Source organism: Hemiscyllium ocellatum, chromosome 2, assembly GCF_020745735.1.
Source record: "Hemiscyllium ocellatum isolate sHemOce1 chromosome 2, sHemOce1.pat.X.cur, whole genome shotgun sequence".
Lineage (NCBI taxonomy): Eukaryota > Metazoa > Chordata > Chondrichthyes > Orectolobiformes > Hemiscylliidae > Hemiscyllium > Hemiscyllium ocellatum.
The window spans coordinates 15,002,758-15,021,042 of NC_083402.1; the positions used below are offsets into that span (position 1 = coordinate 15,002,758).

The 18,285-nt window shown below is 45.0% G+C and overlaps 1 protein-coding gene across 5 annotated transcripts in view; it reads right to left on the reverse strand.

Annotated features, from left to right (window-relative positions):
- Positions 1-305: 305 nt before the first annotated feature.
- aadat (aminoadipate aminotransferase) overlaps positions 306-18,285 on the reverse strand; it is a 102,966-nt gene continuing 84,986 nt past the window's right edge. For all 5 annotated transcript variants that reach the window (XM_060835013.1, XM_060834985.1, XM_060835021.1 and 2 more), the window contains 4 exons: positions 12,188-12,252; positions 7,512-7,618; positions 3,937-4,038; positions 306-2,700 (listed from right to left, as the gene is read on the reverse strand). In XM_060835013.1, coding sequence (XP_060690996.1) covers positions 2,659-2,700; positions 3,937-4,038; positions 7,512-7,618; positions 12,188-12,252 — 316 coding nt within the window. In that variant the 3' untranslated portion in view covers positions 306-2,658. The remainder of the gene's footprint in view (positions 2,701-3,936; positions 4,039-7,511; positions 7,619-12,187; positions 12,253-18,285) is intronic.

Consider the following 18,285-nt stretch of genomic DNA (forward strand, 5'->3'; position numbering starts at 1 on the left):
CATAGAAGAAAGCTCTTCAGCCCAAGCTGTCTGTTCTGGTCAAAAAACAACTACCTAAACTATTCTAATCCCATTTTCCAGTACTTGGCCATAGCTTTACATATCCTGGCATCACAGAGACACGTCTAACCTCCTTACCTATAATCTTGTCTTATCGGACAACTGTTTGCCAGAAATTCAAACAAGTTAGCTATTTGCTGAGTGATTTACTTTCAGAACTGCATTGTCATCTTTTGTTGGTTAAGGATGCAAATCCCAACTCTATGTATTCATCTGAAATAAGTGGGAAAATGAGAGACAGAAACTGCATGAAGAACATTTTATTTTTACAGTTTGAATTTGACAAAAATTAAAGTATCTGCTTATTTGGTTTCTCTCCAGTGTCAAACACAGCACTTTTGATTAATTCACTTTGAGTAACACCACAATATATCAGTAGTTTTTGAGCCAAACACAAGTTTTTAACCTTATCAGGTGTGGTATTTGGAAGATCGTGATATTGGATCTATTGCCATTGGAACGCAGAAAGCTAAATGAGATTCAGTTAAGGTTTTATTCACATGACCAGAGGCAGCTTGACACCATTTATAGGAAGCAGCTTGCTGCATTGGGAACCTATCTATCACACTTAACATTCACAACCTCCACCCTCAATGCACAGTGGTAGCAGTGTGTCTCACAATAAAGATACACTGCAGCAACTCACCAAGCTCCTCTAACACTATCTTCCAAATCCATGACCACTTCCATCTAGAAGGTCAATGGCAGGGTTGAGAGTGTGGTGCTGGAAAAGCACAGCAGGTCAGGCAGCATCTGAGGAACAGGAGAATCGAAGTTTTAGGCATAAGCCCTTCATCAGGAAGGTCAAGGGCAGTAGATATATGGGAACACCATATATCAAGTTCCGCTCCGTGCCACATTGTACCTTCACGATTGCTGGGTCAAAATCCTGGAATTCCTTCCGTAATAATACATGGATGATCTTACACCTTGAGAACTATAGTAGATCAAGGAAGTGGTTCACCACCCCACCTTTCAAGGGCAATTAGGGATTCTACAAGAGGCATCCACATCCCAAGAATATGGGATTTCCCCCCATAACTCTTGATTCCTTATTGATTAAAAATCTGTTTGCCTCAGCTTTTAATGACCGACCCACAACAGCCCTTTTATGGTAAAGAATTCTGCATACTCACAACCCCCAGAGAAGAGATTTGTCCTCATCTCTGAAACTTTTAGCACCTGTGGACAGTACTCTGGGGTAATTGAAAACTGTTTATATTTTTCTAGCTCCTTCAGAATTGTAAACCATCCAAAGACACTTTACAGGAACACTATCAATGTTTGACATCAAGGCACCTAAGGTGATATTGTGTCCGATAATCAAAAACCGTGACCAACATGAGAGGTTTTAAAGGATTCCTCAGACAGGCCATTGACCAGAAACTCAAGTGGACACAGTGGCTGCAAGAACAGGCCGGAGAGTGAGACTCCCCAAATCCTGCCCATTATCTACAAGGTACAAGTCGGGGGTGTGATGGAATCCTCCCACTTGCCAGAATGGGTGCCGCCCGCTTAATTGGCACCACACGCACTCCCTCAACACCGATGTTCAGAAGCAGCAGTGTGTACACTGTATAAGATGCATCGTAGAAATTCGCCCAAGATCCTCCGCCAGCACCTTCCAAACCCATGACCACTTCCACCTAGAAGGACAAGTAGATATGTGGGTACACCACCGCCTGCAGGTTCCCTTCCAAGCACCTCACCATCCTGACTTGGAAATATATCACCGTTCCTCCACTGTGCTAGGTCAAAATCCTAGAACCTACCTATAGCATTTGAACTGGAAGGCATCTCACCACTACCTTCTGAAGGGCAACTAGGAATGGGCAACAAATGTATTCCCAGCCAACGGAGCCATGTCTCAGCGGGTGAATTAAAAAGCCTGAAATATTGACTTCTTCCTGCTGCCTGGCTGACTGTGTTCCTCCAGCCTCCTGCTTGTCTACCTTGGATTCCAGCATTTGCAATTCTTTTTTGTCTCAAATGAAAAGCAAAGGCTGGGAAATGGGATTTTTCGTAATAAATGGTTTGCAGCTCTGCAGTGCTAATCTAATGCGATTTTCCCAATGTTCGCGCCAATGCCCACATCGCTCACGTTCCTGGTACAGAGAGAGTGCACTGGGAAATCTGAGGGCTGCCGACGGGATTTTTGTGTGACACACTGAGCATCCAGCTACCAGGAGATGTGGACCAATGTACTGAATCAAGTCTCAAACTGGCTGATGCAGAAGTGGGAGGTCAGTCAGACAATAAAACTCGGTTTTCCTAAAGAAAATCACAAAGGCACCATTCTGAAAGAAGTGACCTTTCACTCTTTACACAAGGAACTGTTCTTCTGAACATTCAACATGAATTTGGAGACAGTAAGGATTACAGATGCTGCACACTCATTCAACATGAATTTGCTTATTTACCCTGATTGTTTTTACTATGGTTTGACGTGAAACAGTTGAATGTGCAAGAACATTCAATTAAACTAACGGTTTGGCTAATAAAACGGTTAGAAAATTATAATCACATGAGGACGTTCATTTTTGATTTGCTTCGTGAGGGGATGGATCATTCTAAGCCTATCCTTTCCAGTAAGATGCTCTACGCAGATCCTTTGATGAGTGCAGCCAGCCTCTGCAAACCCTGTAAGGGATAAGAAACATGCCGATGAGGAACTCTCATTCTGTCATTTGATATCTTTATTTTTTGCGATGACAGTGTCCCCTGCAGAGTGCCACTTTTCGACACTGCTTCCTATTACTATATCATTTTAGAAATTGTACATCCCAGAAATATTTCTAGCAGCATTTGTGGAGTGAAAGCAGAGGTAACGTTTTAGAACTTCAGATGAACTGAAGAGGGGCTGCTGGACTTGAAAGGTTAACTGTGCTTTCTCGCTCCACAAAGCTACTAGGCCCGCTGAGATTCTTTGGAAATTTCTATGTTTACTTTAGATGCCCAGGTCTTGCTCAGGTCTATTCCAGCACAGAAACAGGCCGTTCGACTGTTTATTCCAGTAAGTCAACAGCCTGAGAGCCCAAATCACCTCTCAGACTCTACAGAGTGAAGGTAAGTGTGTAAGATAAATGGGTGAGGGAGTAAACTAGCAGGTGGGTGAAGGGTGGTGGAAATACGTGAGTGGCAGAGTGCCAGGTGGATAGGTGAGGAGGTAGTTCCAGGTGGATGGGTGAGGAATCAGGGTGCCAAGTGGGTGGGTGAACAGGCAGGGTGCCAGGTGGGTAGGTGAGGAGGCAAAGTGGCAGGTGGGTAGGTGATGGGGCAGAGTGGCAGGTAGGTAGGTGAGGAGGCAGGGTACTAGGTGGTGGGTGAGGAGGTAGAGTGGCAGGTGGATGGATGAGGAAGCAGGGTGCAGATGTATGGGGGTTAGAAGGCAGAGTGCCTGGTGGGTGGGTGAGAAGGCAGGATGCCAGGTGGGTGGGTGAGGAGGCAGATGTACCCCCTTCTATTCCTTTATCTTGCGTGTAATTACCTAGTTTCCTTTTAGAAGTGTTGATAAACCCTCTTCAACTGCACCTTCTACGGCTGCAAACATTGACATTTGGGAGGACAAGGACAACAGACATGTACAAACATGGCCATCTGCAAGTTCCCCTCTCAGCAATACACCATCCAGACTTCAACCCACACAGTTCCCCTCAGCCAGCTCAACATCCTGGGAGTCCCTTCGCACACACATTGTGGGTATCTATCCCCACCGCTCTAAGTAATTATATCTGGTCAAGAAGGTAGCTCACCACCACCATCTCCAGGGCAGTTAGGGATAGGCAATGCCAGCCCAACATGTGATGTCCACATCCTGTGAAGGCGTGGAAGAGACTTGATTAAATCAGTGAATTAATAATAAAAAAAAGCATTTACCTCGTCTATTTCTTCAGGGCTGGAAATGGAGAAAGCAGCTCGGAGATACGAACACGGTGCTGAGTTGTCAGTCATGAACACTCGACCAGGCACAAGCAGTACCTGAGGAGAGGCGGACAAACCCAGTTTCAGCAGGAATCACTTTCTGATGCATTCAAAATATGATGGACCAAGGTTAAGAAAGGAGACAGACGGTGAAAGGAATAAGCAGGAGATCTTGCCTTGCTCGCAGTCTGAGTGAAGGATAACTCCAGCAGGCCCACAGAGGATTAATTCACTGGAGACTAGATTTCCCCATCCACCTGTGTTGAAGACACCCAACCCTCAATCTCTGAGCATTGGCGGCCAGGATCTCTGCTGGCTCAGCAGCGCCAGTGGCAACAGTGGACAGGACAGGAACTACAAGGCGCATCCCTCCAAAACCCTTCAGGTCCCAGAGACCAGGACAGTGAAGGCATGAGCAGGAGATCTTCCAGCAGGTGGGGAGGGGTCCCATCAGCAAGTGGGGAAAGGGTGAGTGGAAGTCTCGATGAAGCGGCTGGATTGGCATTTGTAGGGAAGTGTCTGGAGGGAGCAGACCTTGGTGAATGGGATTTGGATTGGGGTGAGGATGTCAGGTATGGACACAAGGCTCTTCAGAAAGAGGCTGACCTAGCCTCCCACTCAATGCTGGAATGAGGTGACCTGTTGACTCTCCCACCCTCGCCTGTCCTCTGCTCCTGAAGATGCCCGGCAGTCCAGAACCAGGGCCCACATTCTAAGGACGTGGGTGAGCTCATTTCAGGCCTTTGTTACTCCTCCAACATCTGCTCTCTTTGTAACAATAAGCTGCCTCTGGATGCCTGCTGGGTCTCATGTCCCATTTGGTAAATGTAAAATGTAAATTTCTCATGAGGAGATGAAGAGAAATTGTATCACACAGAGAATGGGGAGTCTGGGGAATTTTCTCCCAAGAAAACCAAAACATTGAATGTTTTAAAGGAGTCAGATATAGTTCTTAGAGAAAAAGGGGTCAAAGGGTGGGAGGAGAAAGCAAGAACCTGAGTTTGATGATCAGCCATGATCATCTTGAATGGTGGACCAGGCTCGAAGGGTTGAATGGTCTACTCCTGTTCACATTTTCCATGTTTCTATACAGCCTTACAATTGAGGCAGTGACAGACCACTGATGGGATCTTGGCTGGGCCTGGGGTGGCCAGGCCGGTATAGGCTTTGCCCTTTTGTGTTAAATAGCAGACAGGGTGTGGGCTAGCAGGAGGGTCCCAGGAAGGCCATTCATGGAATTATCCTGACCCCGCCACCCCCTCCCTGGACTGGGACATCCAGCTTAGAATCAAATGTTCAAGGGCACCCCAACTGATTAGAAACAGGAACTCAGTCCAAAGGTAGAAAGAGAGTTCAGGATGAGGGATTTGATAGAAAATCAGTAAACATTACATCTAAAGTGGCTGTATGCCACTCACATGATAGAAACTGCACCTCATGAGTGCTTTTCAGGTAAAAGGTTCTGCATTTCAAGGAGCTTAGCCCAATGGCCTTGAAGACATTCTGATCCCTTATCACGAGGGAGACACTGAACTGAACATGACTGTCACGTAAACAAGTGTTAGTCCCTTGTGGAGATGCCAATGGGACATCTGCTTGAGACCTTTATCTGGATGTCCGCTCTATATCGTGTTCCTTTTGTCAAGTCAGAAGAAAGGGCCATGAATCCTTGATTTGCTAAAATGTATCTTCAAGTGGAGATCGGAGTGGTGGGTGCGTGGGGATTGGGCAAGGGAGATGTGTAGGGGCAGGAAGTTCGCAAGGGTGTTCTTCCTGGATCCTCAATACTACGTAGGCCACATTCTTCTCCTCCTCCTGATCACTTTAAAACAACAAGCTGCCTCTGGAAACATGTTAAGGGCCACTTGGGAACAATCTTTAGGCCTTCAGGATGAGGGTGAGGAGGAAGGAGTGAGGGAGACGGGAGTGAAGATGATGGGAAGATGGTGAAGAAAAAGAGATGAAGAGGTGTGGAGGCTAAAGAGGAGGGGACAGTATCTTAATTGAATAAAAATACATGGAGGAATGTTATTATTTAATTCAATACCTAGAGCACATAAAGAGAGCTGGGGCATGATGGATAACAGGTAGAAGCAGACATGATAATGCTGAATTCTCTGCATTATAAATATATTATAAAAATGAATTAATGGCTAATTGTTATCCTCTACTGACTGACTTGGGATTGAGTTAAAAGGGTAAAGAGGGGGGCAGGGTGAAAAAGGGGGGGAACGTGAAGGAGAGTGTGAAATGGAGAGGAGAGGGAGATTGAAGAAGAGAAAATGAAGAGCAAAATCAAGGTTATCTAAGATTATAAAGGGACCTTGATAGATTGGGTCAATGGGCTGAAAATTGGCAGATGGAGTTCAATTTGGATAAATGCGAGGTATTACATTTTGGTAAAACAAACAAAAGCAGGTCTTATACAGTTAATGATTGGGCCTTGGGCAGTGTTGTCGAACAGGAAGGCTTCAGAGTTCAGGTGCATCATACTTTGAAAATTGTGTCACAAGTAGACAGGGTGGTTAAGAAGGCATTGAGCATGCTTGCCTTTTATTGCTCAGACCTGTGAATACAGGAGTTGGGAGATGATGTTGAGGTTGTACAGGATATTGGTAAAAATGTGTTGCTGGAAAAGCGCAGCAGGTCAGGCAGCATCCAAGGAACAGGAGATTCGATGTTTCGGGCATAAACCCTTCTTCAGGAATGAAGAAGGGCTTATGCCCGAAACGTCGAATCTCCTGTTCCTTGGATGCTGCCTGACCTGCTGCATTTTTCCAGCAACACATTTTCAGCTCTGATTTCCAGCATCTGCAAACCTCACTTTCTCCAGGACATTGGTGATGTCACTTTTGGAGAACTGTGTGCAGTTCTGGTTGCCCTACCATAAGAAGAATATTATTAAATTGACAAGGTTTCGAAAAGATTTGCCAGAATGTTGCCAGGATCGGAGGGTTTGAGTTAGAAGGAGAGGCTGGAAAGACTAGGCCTTTCTTCACTGGAGTCAAGTTTAGAGTGGTGCTGGAAAAACACAGCACCCAAGGAGCAGGAAAATTGGTTTCGGGCAAAGGGTCTTCATCAGGAACCTTTCTTCACTGGAACACACGAGGTTGAGGGGTGACCTTATAGAGGCTAATAAAATAATGAGGGGGATACATAATGTGAATAGAAAAGGTCTTTTCCCCAGGGTCGGGGTCTTCAAAACTAAGGGGCATATTTTGAGAGGAGATTTAAAAGGGATATGAGGGGCAACTTTTTAACACAGGGTGGTGTGTATATGGAATGAGCTACCAGAGGAAGTGGCAGTTGCAACATTTAAAAGACGTTTAGACAGGTACATGAATAGGAAAGGTTTGGAGGGACGTGGACCAAGTGCAGGCAAATGGGAGTGGTTGCGTTTGGGAGACCTGGTTGGTATGGATGAGTTGGAATGAAGAGTCTGTTTCTGTACCACACGATCTATCACTCAAAGTTTCCATCAGATTGATGCATGTTGCCAGGGGAATTGCCTTCAACAGTTTGTACGCTACCTCTTTTTCTATGGCTTTCTCCGAGATGAGTTGTTGCGTGTCTGGGATTTTGTTCAGCTTCATCCAGAAGAACATGCCTGCACTGGGGACCTGCCAATCAGCTACATCTTGAAGGAACACAAACATTACAGAGAAAGAATCATTCAATATTCACCAAAGCGAATGCCATAAACTTGCATCAAACTGTTACCTTGGCTCGGAGAACTAAAAACAAAATGACTGGAAAGATAGGAAGGAAGATAGAGTGGCATAGTGGCTCAGTGGTTAACACTGCTGCCTCACAGCACCAGGGACTTGGGTTCGATTCCAGCATCAGCTGACTGCCTGTGTGGAGTTTGCACATTCTGTGTGGATTTCCTCTGGGTGCTCCAGTTTCCCTCCACAGTCCAAAGATATGTAGGTTAGGTGGATTGGCCATGCTAAATTGCCCATAGTGTTCAGGTTAAGTGCACTAGTCATAGGAAATATAGAGCAATAGGGTAGGGGAGTGGGTATGGGTGGGATACTTTTCAGAGGGTCAATGTGGACTTGTTGGGCCAAATGGCCTGTTTCCACACTGTAGGGATTCTATGAAGACAGGAAAAAGTGTGATTTGCATGGTTCGCCTCTTCAATCACTGAAGAGAATAAATTAGTAGATATGGAACAATGTGTTGAGAAAATCATTCTTGTTCTATGGAGAGGGGAATCTTTAGTCATGTCTTCACAGGAAGACAAGAAATAAGAGCAAATGTTGAGCCTGTTTTCCCATTTAGTATGCTAATTGATGATCTTGGATTTCAACTCCATTTTCCCACCCACTCGCTCTAGCTTTGGATTCTCGGACAGACTGGAAATCAATGCCGTTCTTCCTAGTATTCAACAATGGAACATCCACTGGTAGAGAACTTCAAAGGTTTCGAAGTTTTTGAAAGAAGACATTTCTCCTCACCCAAGTTTCTAAATGATCAACCTCTTAACCTGAGATGTGTCCGAATGCTCCACATTCCCCAGCCAGGGGAAACATGGGACAAAATTATGAATTTATAATTATCTTTAAAACAGGGGAGAAAAGAGAGATTATAGTTGAGATGTGAGAGTTTTCTTCGGAATTTAGTCTGACGATGAGACAGGTCAAGCAATCGGATCTGAAAACAAAAAACTGCTGGAAATCACAGGCAACATCCATGGAGAGTGACAAAGTCAAGATGACTCTTAACATACATAGAACATTACAGCGCAGTACAGGCCCTTCGGCCCTCGATGTTGCGCCGCCCTGTCATACTAATCTGAAGCCCATCCCACCTACACTATTCCACGTACGTCCATTTGCCTGTCCAATGACGACTTAAATGCACATAAACTTGGCGAATCTACTACCATTGCAGGCAAAGCATTCCATACCCTTACTACTCTCTGAGTAAAGAAACTACCTCTGACATCTGTCTTATACCTATCTCCCCACACTTTAAAGTTGAGTCCCCTCGTGTTTGCCGTCCCCATACTTGGAAAAAGGCTCTCCCTGTCCACCCTATCTAACCCTCTGATTATCTTGTATGTCTCTATTAAGTCACCTCTCAACCTCCTTCTCTATAATGAGAACAGCCTCAAGGCCCTCAGCCTTTCCTCGTAAGACATTCCTTCCATACCGGGCAACATCCTGGTAAATCTCCTCCTTTCCAAAGCTTCCACAAAGCTTCTTATAATGCGGTGACCAGAACTGTACACAATACTCCAAGTGTGGCTGTACTAGAACTTTGTACAGCTGCAGCATAACCTCCTGGTTCCGGAACTCAAGCCCTCTATTAATAAAGGCCAAGACACTGTATGCCTTCTTAACAACCCTGTCAATCTGGGAGGCAACTTTCAGGGATCTGTGTATATGGACACAGAGATCTCTCTGCTCATCTGCACTCCCAAGAATCTTACCATTAGCACAGTACTTTGCATTCCGATTACTCTGTCCAAAGTGTATCATCTCACACTTGTCCACATTAAACTCCATTTGACACGTCTCAGCCCAGCTCTGCATCCTATCTATGTCTCTCTGCAATCTACTACATCCTTCGTCACTATCCACAATTCCACCGACCTTAGTGTCGTCCGCAAATTTACTAATCCACCCTTCTAAGCCCTTATCCAGGTCATTTATAAAAATGACGAACAGCAGTGGACCCAACACTGACCCTTGTGGTACGCCACTAGTAACTGGACACCAAGCTGAACATGTTCCATCAACTACAACCCTCTGTTTTCTTTCAGCAAGCCAATTACTGATCCAAACTGCTATGTCTCCCACAATCCCATTCCTCTGTATTTTGTATAATAGGCTACTGTGGGGAACCTTATTGAATGCCTTGCTGAAATCCATATACACCACACCAACTGGTTTACTCTCATCTACCTGTTTGGTCACTTTGTCAAAAAACTCAATAAGATTCGTTAGGCCTGACCTACCCTTCACAAAACCGTGCTGACTGTCCCTGATCAGAGTATTCTTTTCTAGATGGTTATAAATCCTATTAGAACTCTTTATTAGAACTGATGTGAAGTGTGGAGGGGGCAGCATTTATGCTTTAGTAGGAGTTAGGCTTGGAGTACTGGTGGAGACAGAATGTTAATAGGTCAGATTAAGTGATTGGAATGGCAGAACACTGGTGTGTCTAACTGCCAAACTGGAAAGAATAGATAATCCCCACTGGGGTGGGGGGAGGGGAGAGAGGATGTGGTGACGGAGAATCTCCAGCATTTTTTTCATTTCAGTATAGATTCCAGCATCTGCAGTGGTTTGCTCCTATTAGTAACTGGGCCTTTCAACCACAGCGTGCTGACTGACCATCAGCGTGATTCGCTTTCTAATCTCCTCAATTCTCCACTTACACGAATGATTACGTGAGACCACAAAACCATGAGATGTCGGAGAAGAAGTAGGCCTTTCAGCCCATCGAGTCTGCCCCACTATACAATAAGATCATGGCTGATCTAATAATTCGCAACTCCACTTTCCTGTCTTTTCCCCACAACCTTTTGTTGGCCTTCCTGATTCAAAATCTATCTTCACCATGATTATTTAAATGACCCAGCCTTGACAACTCTCTGCAACAGAGTTCCACAGATTTACAAATGAGTTCACACACCTAAGACAGAGATGGGGAGAACTTCTTTTCTCACAGAAGGGGTGTGAACTCCCCTTCTTGCCCACTGAGGCCTGTCGAGGTTGGGACATTAAGTATATTTGAGGTTGAGATCGATTTTTAATCAGGAAGGGAATCAAGGGTGATGGTTGGAAATGGAGGGAAAATGGGGTTGAGGATGATCAGATCAGCCATGATCTCATTGAATGGCAGAGCAGACTCGATGGGCTGAATGGTCTACTGCTGTTATTATGTTCTATGGCCTCTCTTTTGCTCCCATCTGCATTTCTCTGGAGTGGGATCACATAGTGTCCACTGGTACATGGAACATTCAGTCTTTCTCTAACAACGCAGGCACTGAATGGACAGAAGTTGTTCACTGACATCTGAAACACTTAATTATAAATTTAAGTTCATGGAGATACCCATTAAATGTCAGCAGTTTAATTAACGTTGGAGCCTTGGTTCTCCTCTAAGTGAGGGATGTGCCCCTTCTCACTTCTGCAAGTGGGAGGACCATAAGAAATAGGAACGGGATTGGGCCATTTGGCCCCTTTGAGCCTGCCATTCAATGGGATGATGGCTACTCCATCACTCCTCACATTCACTTTCCTGCCTTTTCCCTGGAACGCTTGATTCCCTGAAAGATCTAGAATCTATCTATCTCAGCTTTAAATATACTAATTTGGTGTTTGGTGATCAGTCTAGACATGATGGGCCAAATGGCCTATTTTGATGCTCTATGACTAGACTAGATTAGATTCCCTTCAGGCCCTTTGGTCCAACAAGTCCACACTGATCCTCTGATGAGTAACCCACCCAGACCCATGGCCTACCCTATATTTACCCTTGATTTGGCATTTTAGCATGGCTAATGCACCTAACATCTTTGGATTGTGGGAGGAAACAGGAGCACCCAGAGGAAACCCACGCAGACACGAGGAGAATGTGCAAACTCCTCACAGACAGTCGCCCGAGGCTGGAATTGAACCTGGGTCCCTGGCGCTGTGAGGCAGCAGTGCTAACCATCGAGTCACAGTCCACCCCACACTGCGCCACTGTGCCGCCCCCATCTATGACTCTGCTCCCACAGCTCTCTGTTGGCAAGGAGTCCCAAAAACTCACAACCTTCTTAGAGAAGCATTTACCCTGATAAGCCCTTTAAGAATTCGATATGTTTCATGGAATCATAGAATCCTTATAGTGTGGAAGCAGGCCATTCAGCCAATTAAATCCACACCACCCCTCTGAAGAGCATCCCACCCAGACCCCTCCTTGTAACCCCGCATTTCCCACTCAACCTACACATCTCTTTTTCCACTGAGGATCACCTCTCATCCTTTTAAACTCCAGTGAGTAGGTTAGCCTTTGCTCATCAGGCAATCCCTCCAGCGGTTACTGGGTGATAGGTCCAGTTTAAAAAGATTACACCGTTTGTTTGGATCTAACCCTGAATTTTATGCTGACTATACTTGGTGAACCATTTCCTTTATGTTAAAAGGAGCTGTGTTAATGATCATTCCATTTTTTTTTAAACAATGATAGTTTAATTTGTCAGCATTACCTTTAAGCCATCTTTCTGCAGACTTGTGCATCGCATCTCGCTGCGTTCTGTAAAACTGCACCACCCTGTCATAAATTGAACGGAAAAGAAGAAATTCAAAAGCTTTTGGCATTTGCTGTTCAGTTCTTCCTTTGCTAGAAATAACAAGAATTCATGTGCTCTCAGGATAAAGGAACATGTCTGAGGATTTGCATCTGTTTTTCCTTTTGAACAGAAGCGTGCGGAGAAAGCATTTCCTGGTGCATTCTCCATAGCAATGCCCAACCAATAAGACTGGATAATGCCAACCACTCAGATCGTTTTTCTTCATGGAGTCTGATTGGTTGCTCCTTTTGAAATTTGGCATTCTTGCGTCTGTCCTGAGGATTGCAGAATGGAAAGCTTTCACAGTGTGTCTCTTTCTTTAACAATACTAACACAGCTCCTCATTCAAGTCTTTTAAAACAATGCATAATTCTGGTTGCAATGATGTTGAATAAATCTCAGGTTGACTATTCCGTCTGTGATCTTGAATGCAATTGACAATTTGCACCAAATAAGAAGGGATTTTCTGCTGGGACTCATACACACCAGGACTTGGGATAAACCTAACTCAGAGAGAGAGAGAGAAAGAGAGAGTGATTGGGCAGAGAGAGTCAGATAGAAAAAGAGAGGGACAGAGAGAGAGAGACAGAGAGAGAAAGGGACAGACAGAGAGGTGGGTGAGAGAGAGATGGGACAGAGAGAGAGGGACAAACAGAGAGTGGGACAGATAGAGAGAGATGGGACAGTGAGAGAGAGGGACAGACAGAGAGCAGGACAGACAGAAAGATGGGACAGAGAGGTGGGACAGTGAGAGAGAGGCACAGAGAGATGAAACAGAGAGAGATCGGACAGAGAGAGAGGGACAGAGAGAGAGGGAGACATACAATGGGAATGAGATGGAACAGAGAGAGAAGGACAGAGTTAAAGAGACAGAGAAAGATCGGGAGAGAAATGGGGAGAGAGAGAGATAGTGAAAGAGGGGCATAGCAAGAGAGAGAGAGGGATAGGGACAGAGAGGAATAAAGACAGAGAGATTGAAATGCTGAAGGAATCAAGTGGAGTGGAAGAAACGCTAGCCAGGCATCTGAAAGCAGAGATTGAAGGAAATTGGCAAAAGTCGCAACAGCGAGTGGTTAGGATCAGAACACACCGTCTGACAGTCTGTTGGAGGCAGGTTCAATTGAGATCTTCTCTAGAGATTTGGATGACTATCTGAAAAGGAAGACTGTGCTGGGCTGTGCAGAGAGGTTGGTTGAATGGCTCCAGGTGGACTGACCGTTCAGAGGGCTAGCATAGAGACATAGGCTGAATGGCCTTTTCCAATACTATAACCAATCTAAAATCTTCATTATTCTCCAAGTCTAATTTCACCCCAGTCAATCTGGACTGGGTTTCACCCAGGGAATGAGCAAAAAAAACCCTTAATAATCTTATCTCCTAAATATCATGCTCTTCAAAATGTTCTGACCACACCTTCCAAATCCACGTTCACTTCCATCTGGAAGGACAAGGGCAGCAGATACATGGGAGCACCGCCCCCTGCAAGTTCCCTCCAAGCCACTCACCATCCTAACTTGGAAATATATCACGGTTTCTTCATTGCCATTGGCTCAAAGTTCTGCAATTCCTTCCTTAGTTTGAGAAGGTAGCTCACTACCACCATCTCAAGGGCAACTAGGGATGGGCCCAGCCAGCGATGCCCATGTCTCATGAATGAATAAAGAAAGAGTGTATATTTTAGACCTGAAGAAGGGTTATACCTGAAACACTGACTTCTCCATCTCCTGATGCTGCCTGGTTTGCTGTGTTCTCTCAGCCTCCTGTGTGTCTACTTTAAATTCCAGCTTTTGCAGTTTTTTTTTGTCTCTAATATAGGTCTCAGCCAGCTTAAAATTAGATGTGTCTCCAGCAAATAGCCCTACTTTAATTATCATCAGTGGCAACCCACTTGCCTCCCTGTCCAATGTCGGCACCTGATTATTCAACAATGTCAAGTTACACATCAGGATGGTCTTGTTCCTTGGCTTTATGATCAGCCAGCATTCATCTCCTGAGTGCACAACACTGAAAACAAAAATGAGAAGAGAGAGCCAGACATATAATCAGAGACAGAGAGTGATAGAGAAAGAGAGAGAGAGATTGACAGAGAAAGAGAGAGAGAGAAAAAAAGACAGATAGAGGAGAAAAAGAGAGAGATATTGACAGAGAAAGACACATACTGAGAGAGAGAGAGAGAGAGAGAGAGAGAGGAGAAAAAAGATGCAGAGAGAGAGAAATTGATAGAGAAAGACCCAGAGGGAGAGCGAGAGTGAGACAGAGAGAGATGGAAAGAGAGAAACAGAGAGAAAAAGACAGCCAACTAGATAGAGAGAACGATTATGTTTGAGAGAGAAAGAGAGAGAGAGAGAGAGAGACAAAGAAAGCAAGTGAACAAAGAGAGAGAATACAAAAGAGAAGATAGGAGAGAGAAGGGAAACAGTCTGGAAGGAGAGAAAGCACGAGATGGTGGTTGAGGGACCGTGAGAGAATGAGATCAAAAGCAAGGTAGTGCAAATGGTAGAAAAATTAAGGCTGTCTCTAGATGTCCATCCTGTGTGTATTTCCTCAGGATGGGGCAACTGGTTCGGGTTTTACCCTGCAGAAAAGCCACCCACTTCTCCCATCTGCTCACTTAAACAGTGAACCCTGCAGACAGACCATAAGACCATGAGACATAGGAGCAGAAATTAGGCCATTCTACCCATTGAGTCTGCTCCATCATTCAATCGTGGATAGGTTTCTTAACCTTATTCTCCTAATTTCTTCCCGTAACCCTTGATCAAGAATCCAGCTCTGTCTTAAATATACTCAATAGTCTCCATAGCCTTCTATGGCAGTGAATTCCATAGATTCACCACTCTCTGGCTGAAGAAGTTTCCAGTTATCTCTGTTCTAAATGGTCTTCCCTTTACTCGAAGCCTGTGCCCTAATCTCTCCTACTAATGGAAACATCTTCCCAACATCCACTCTGTCCAGGCCATTCAGTATTCTGTAAGTTTCTATTAGATACCCTCCCATCCTTCTAAACTCCATCCAGTATAGACCCAGAGTCCTCAAATGTTCCTTGTACGTTAAGCTTTTCATTCCTGGGACCATTCTTGTGAACCTGCTCTGAACATGCTCCAGGGCCAGTATATCCTTCCTGAGATTTGGGGCCCAAAACTGCACACAATATTCCAAATGTGATCTGACCAGAGCCTTATAGAGCCTCAGAAATACATCCCCTGTTTTTGTATTTAAGCCCTCTCAAAATAAATGCCGTCATTGCATTTACTTTCCTAGAGTGAGTTTACCTTGAGAGAATCCTGGATTAGGATGTCCAAGTCTCTTTGCATTTCAGACTTCTGAATTTAGAAAATAGTCCACACCACTATTCCTCCTATCAAAGTGCATGACTTCACAATTTCCCACATGGTACTCCATCTGTCACTTCTTTGCCCACTCTCCTAACCTGTCCAAATCCTTCTGCAGCCTCCCTGCCTCCTCAATGCTACCTGTCCCTCTACCTATCTTTGTATCATCTGCAAACTTAATCAGAATGCCCTCAGTTCCTTCATCTTGATCGTTAATGTATAAAGTGAAAAGTTGTGGTCCCAACACCGAGCGTTGCGAAACACCACTTGTCACTGGCTGACATCCTGAGAAGGACCCTTTTATCCCCACTCTCTGCTTTCTGTCAGATAGCCAGGCTTCTATCCATGCTGGTACCTTGCCTTTGACATCATGGGCCCTTATCTTGTTCAGCAACCTCCTGAGCGGCACTTTGTCAAACACCCTCCCAATAATAAGTCCCAACACAGAATCTTTCCCTTAACCAATCTCTTTGTTCAGGAGAAGGGTGCAAAAGCAAGTTCCCTTCTTTAAAGCAAGATTATTCGCTGCTGAAGGAGCCTTACCTCAGACCTCACCAACCAGATTCCATGGTCCTTACCATAGCAACAGCTCACTGTCGGTGAGTAGTTTTGCGTTGGGCTTTTGCCGCACTAGCAACATGGGATGGTGAGGTTCTTCAGTAATGAGGGTGTTCAGACACCCTACAGTTCCAGGATTTGACCCAGCCTCAGTGAGTGATACAGTTCAAGGCTGGACGGTGAATAGCTCAGAGGGGATCTTATGAGAGGCGGCTTTTAAAAATGTATTCTTTCATGGAATCTGAGCTCAGTCAGCAATCATTGCCTGCCCCTAGATTCCGATGAGAAAGTGGTGGTGAGCTGCCTTCTTGAACATGAACAGGAAATAGTTAGTGATGAGCCAAATGCAGGCAAATGGGACTAGTCTGATTTGGGAATTCTGGTCAGCATGGACAAAAAGGACCGAAGGGTCTGTTGCTGTCCTGTCTGATTCTGTCCATGTAGCATAGATGTACCCACAGTGCTGTAAAGAAGGGAGTTTCCATACATCTACTACTCTTCAGCTTCTAGATGGAAGAATTCTCGAGTTTGGAAAATTCTGATGAAGTGGGTTTGGCAGGTTCACAGAATCATAAAAACGCTGGCTGTTTAGCCCATCACCTCCATCCTAGCTCTCGAGCAAGCATTCTGACTCAGTTCCATTCTCCTGCCTTTGCCCCATGATCCTTGCACATTATTTGAAAAGAGGCAAGTATTCAATGTCCCTCCCTAATGCCTCAATTGAATGCACCTCCACCACATTTCCAGTCAGTGCACGCCACACCCCAACCACTCACTGTGCAGAAATGTTATTTCCTCATCCCACTTTATTTTAATTTTCCCTTGTTGTGAGCACTTCGGGGACAGTGACCACAACTCGGTGACTTTTACTTTAGTGATGGAGAGGGATAATCGTGCGCCGCAGGGCAAGAGCTATAGCTGGGGGCAGGGAAATTATGATGCAGTGAGGCATGACTTAGGATGTGTGGATTGGAAAAACAGGCTTCAAGAGAAGAACACTAATGAGATGTGGGGAGTGTTCAAGGAGCAGCTACTGCGTGTCCTCGATAGGTATGTACCAGTCAGGCATGGTGTAAAGGGCCTTGTGAGGCAGCCGTGGTTTAGTAAGGAATTGGAGTCCCTTGTGAAAGGGAAGAAGGCGGCATATGTAAAGATGAGGCGTGAAGGTTCAGTAGGGGCGATTGAGAGTTATAAGGTAGCCAGGAAGGAGCTAAAGAGGGAGCTAAGAGAAGCGAGAAGGGGACATGAAAAGTCTTTAGCTGGTAGGATTAGGGAAAACCCAAAGGCTTTCTATAGGTATGTCAAGAATAAAAGGATGACTAGGGTAGGTATCGGTCCAGTCAAGGATAGTAGTGGGAAGTTGTGTGTGGAGGCGGAGGAGATTGGAGAGACATTAAATCAGTACTTTTCATCAGTATTCACTCAGGAACAGGACACTGTTGCTGATGTGAATATGGAATCACAAATAATTAGAATGGATGCCCTGAAAATATGCAGGGAAGAGGTTTTGGGAATATTGGAAAGGATGAATATAGATAAGTCTCCTGGGCCTGATGGCATTTACCCCAGGATCCTATGGGAAGCTAGGGAGGAGATAGCAGAGCCATTGGCCTGGATTTTTATGTCGTCGTTGTCAACGGGAATAGTACCAGAGGACTGGAGGATAGCGAATGTGGTCCCATTGTTCAAGAAAGGGAGTAGGGATAGCCCTAGTAACTATAGGCCAGTGAGTCTGACTTCAGTGGTGGGCAAAGTCTTAGAGAGAATGGTAAGGGATAAGATTTATGAACATCTGGGTAGGAATAATGTGATCAGGGATAGCCAGCATGGTTTTGTGAAGGGCAGGTCGTGCCTCACAAACCTTATTGAGTTCTTTGAGAAGGTGACCAAGGAAGTGGATGAGGGTAAAGCAGTAGATGTTGTGTATATGGATTTTAGTAAGGCGTTCGATAAGGTTCCCCATGGTAGGCTAATGCTAAAACTTCGGAGGTATGGCATTGAGGATACATTAGAGGTTTGGATTAGGAATTGGCTGGCTGGAAGGAGACAGAGGGTAGTAGTTGATGGATTATGTTCATCTTGGAGCGCAGTTACTAGCGGTGTACCACAAGGATCTGTTTTGGG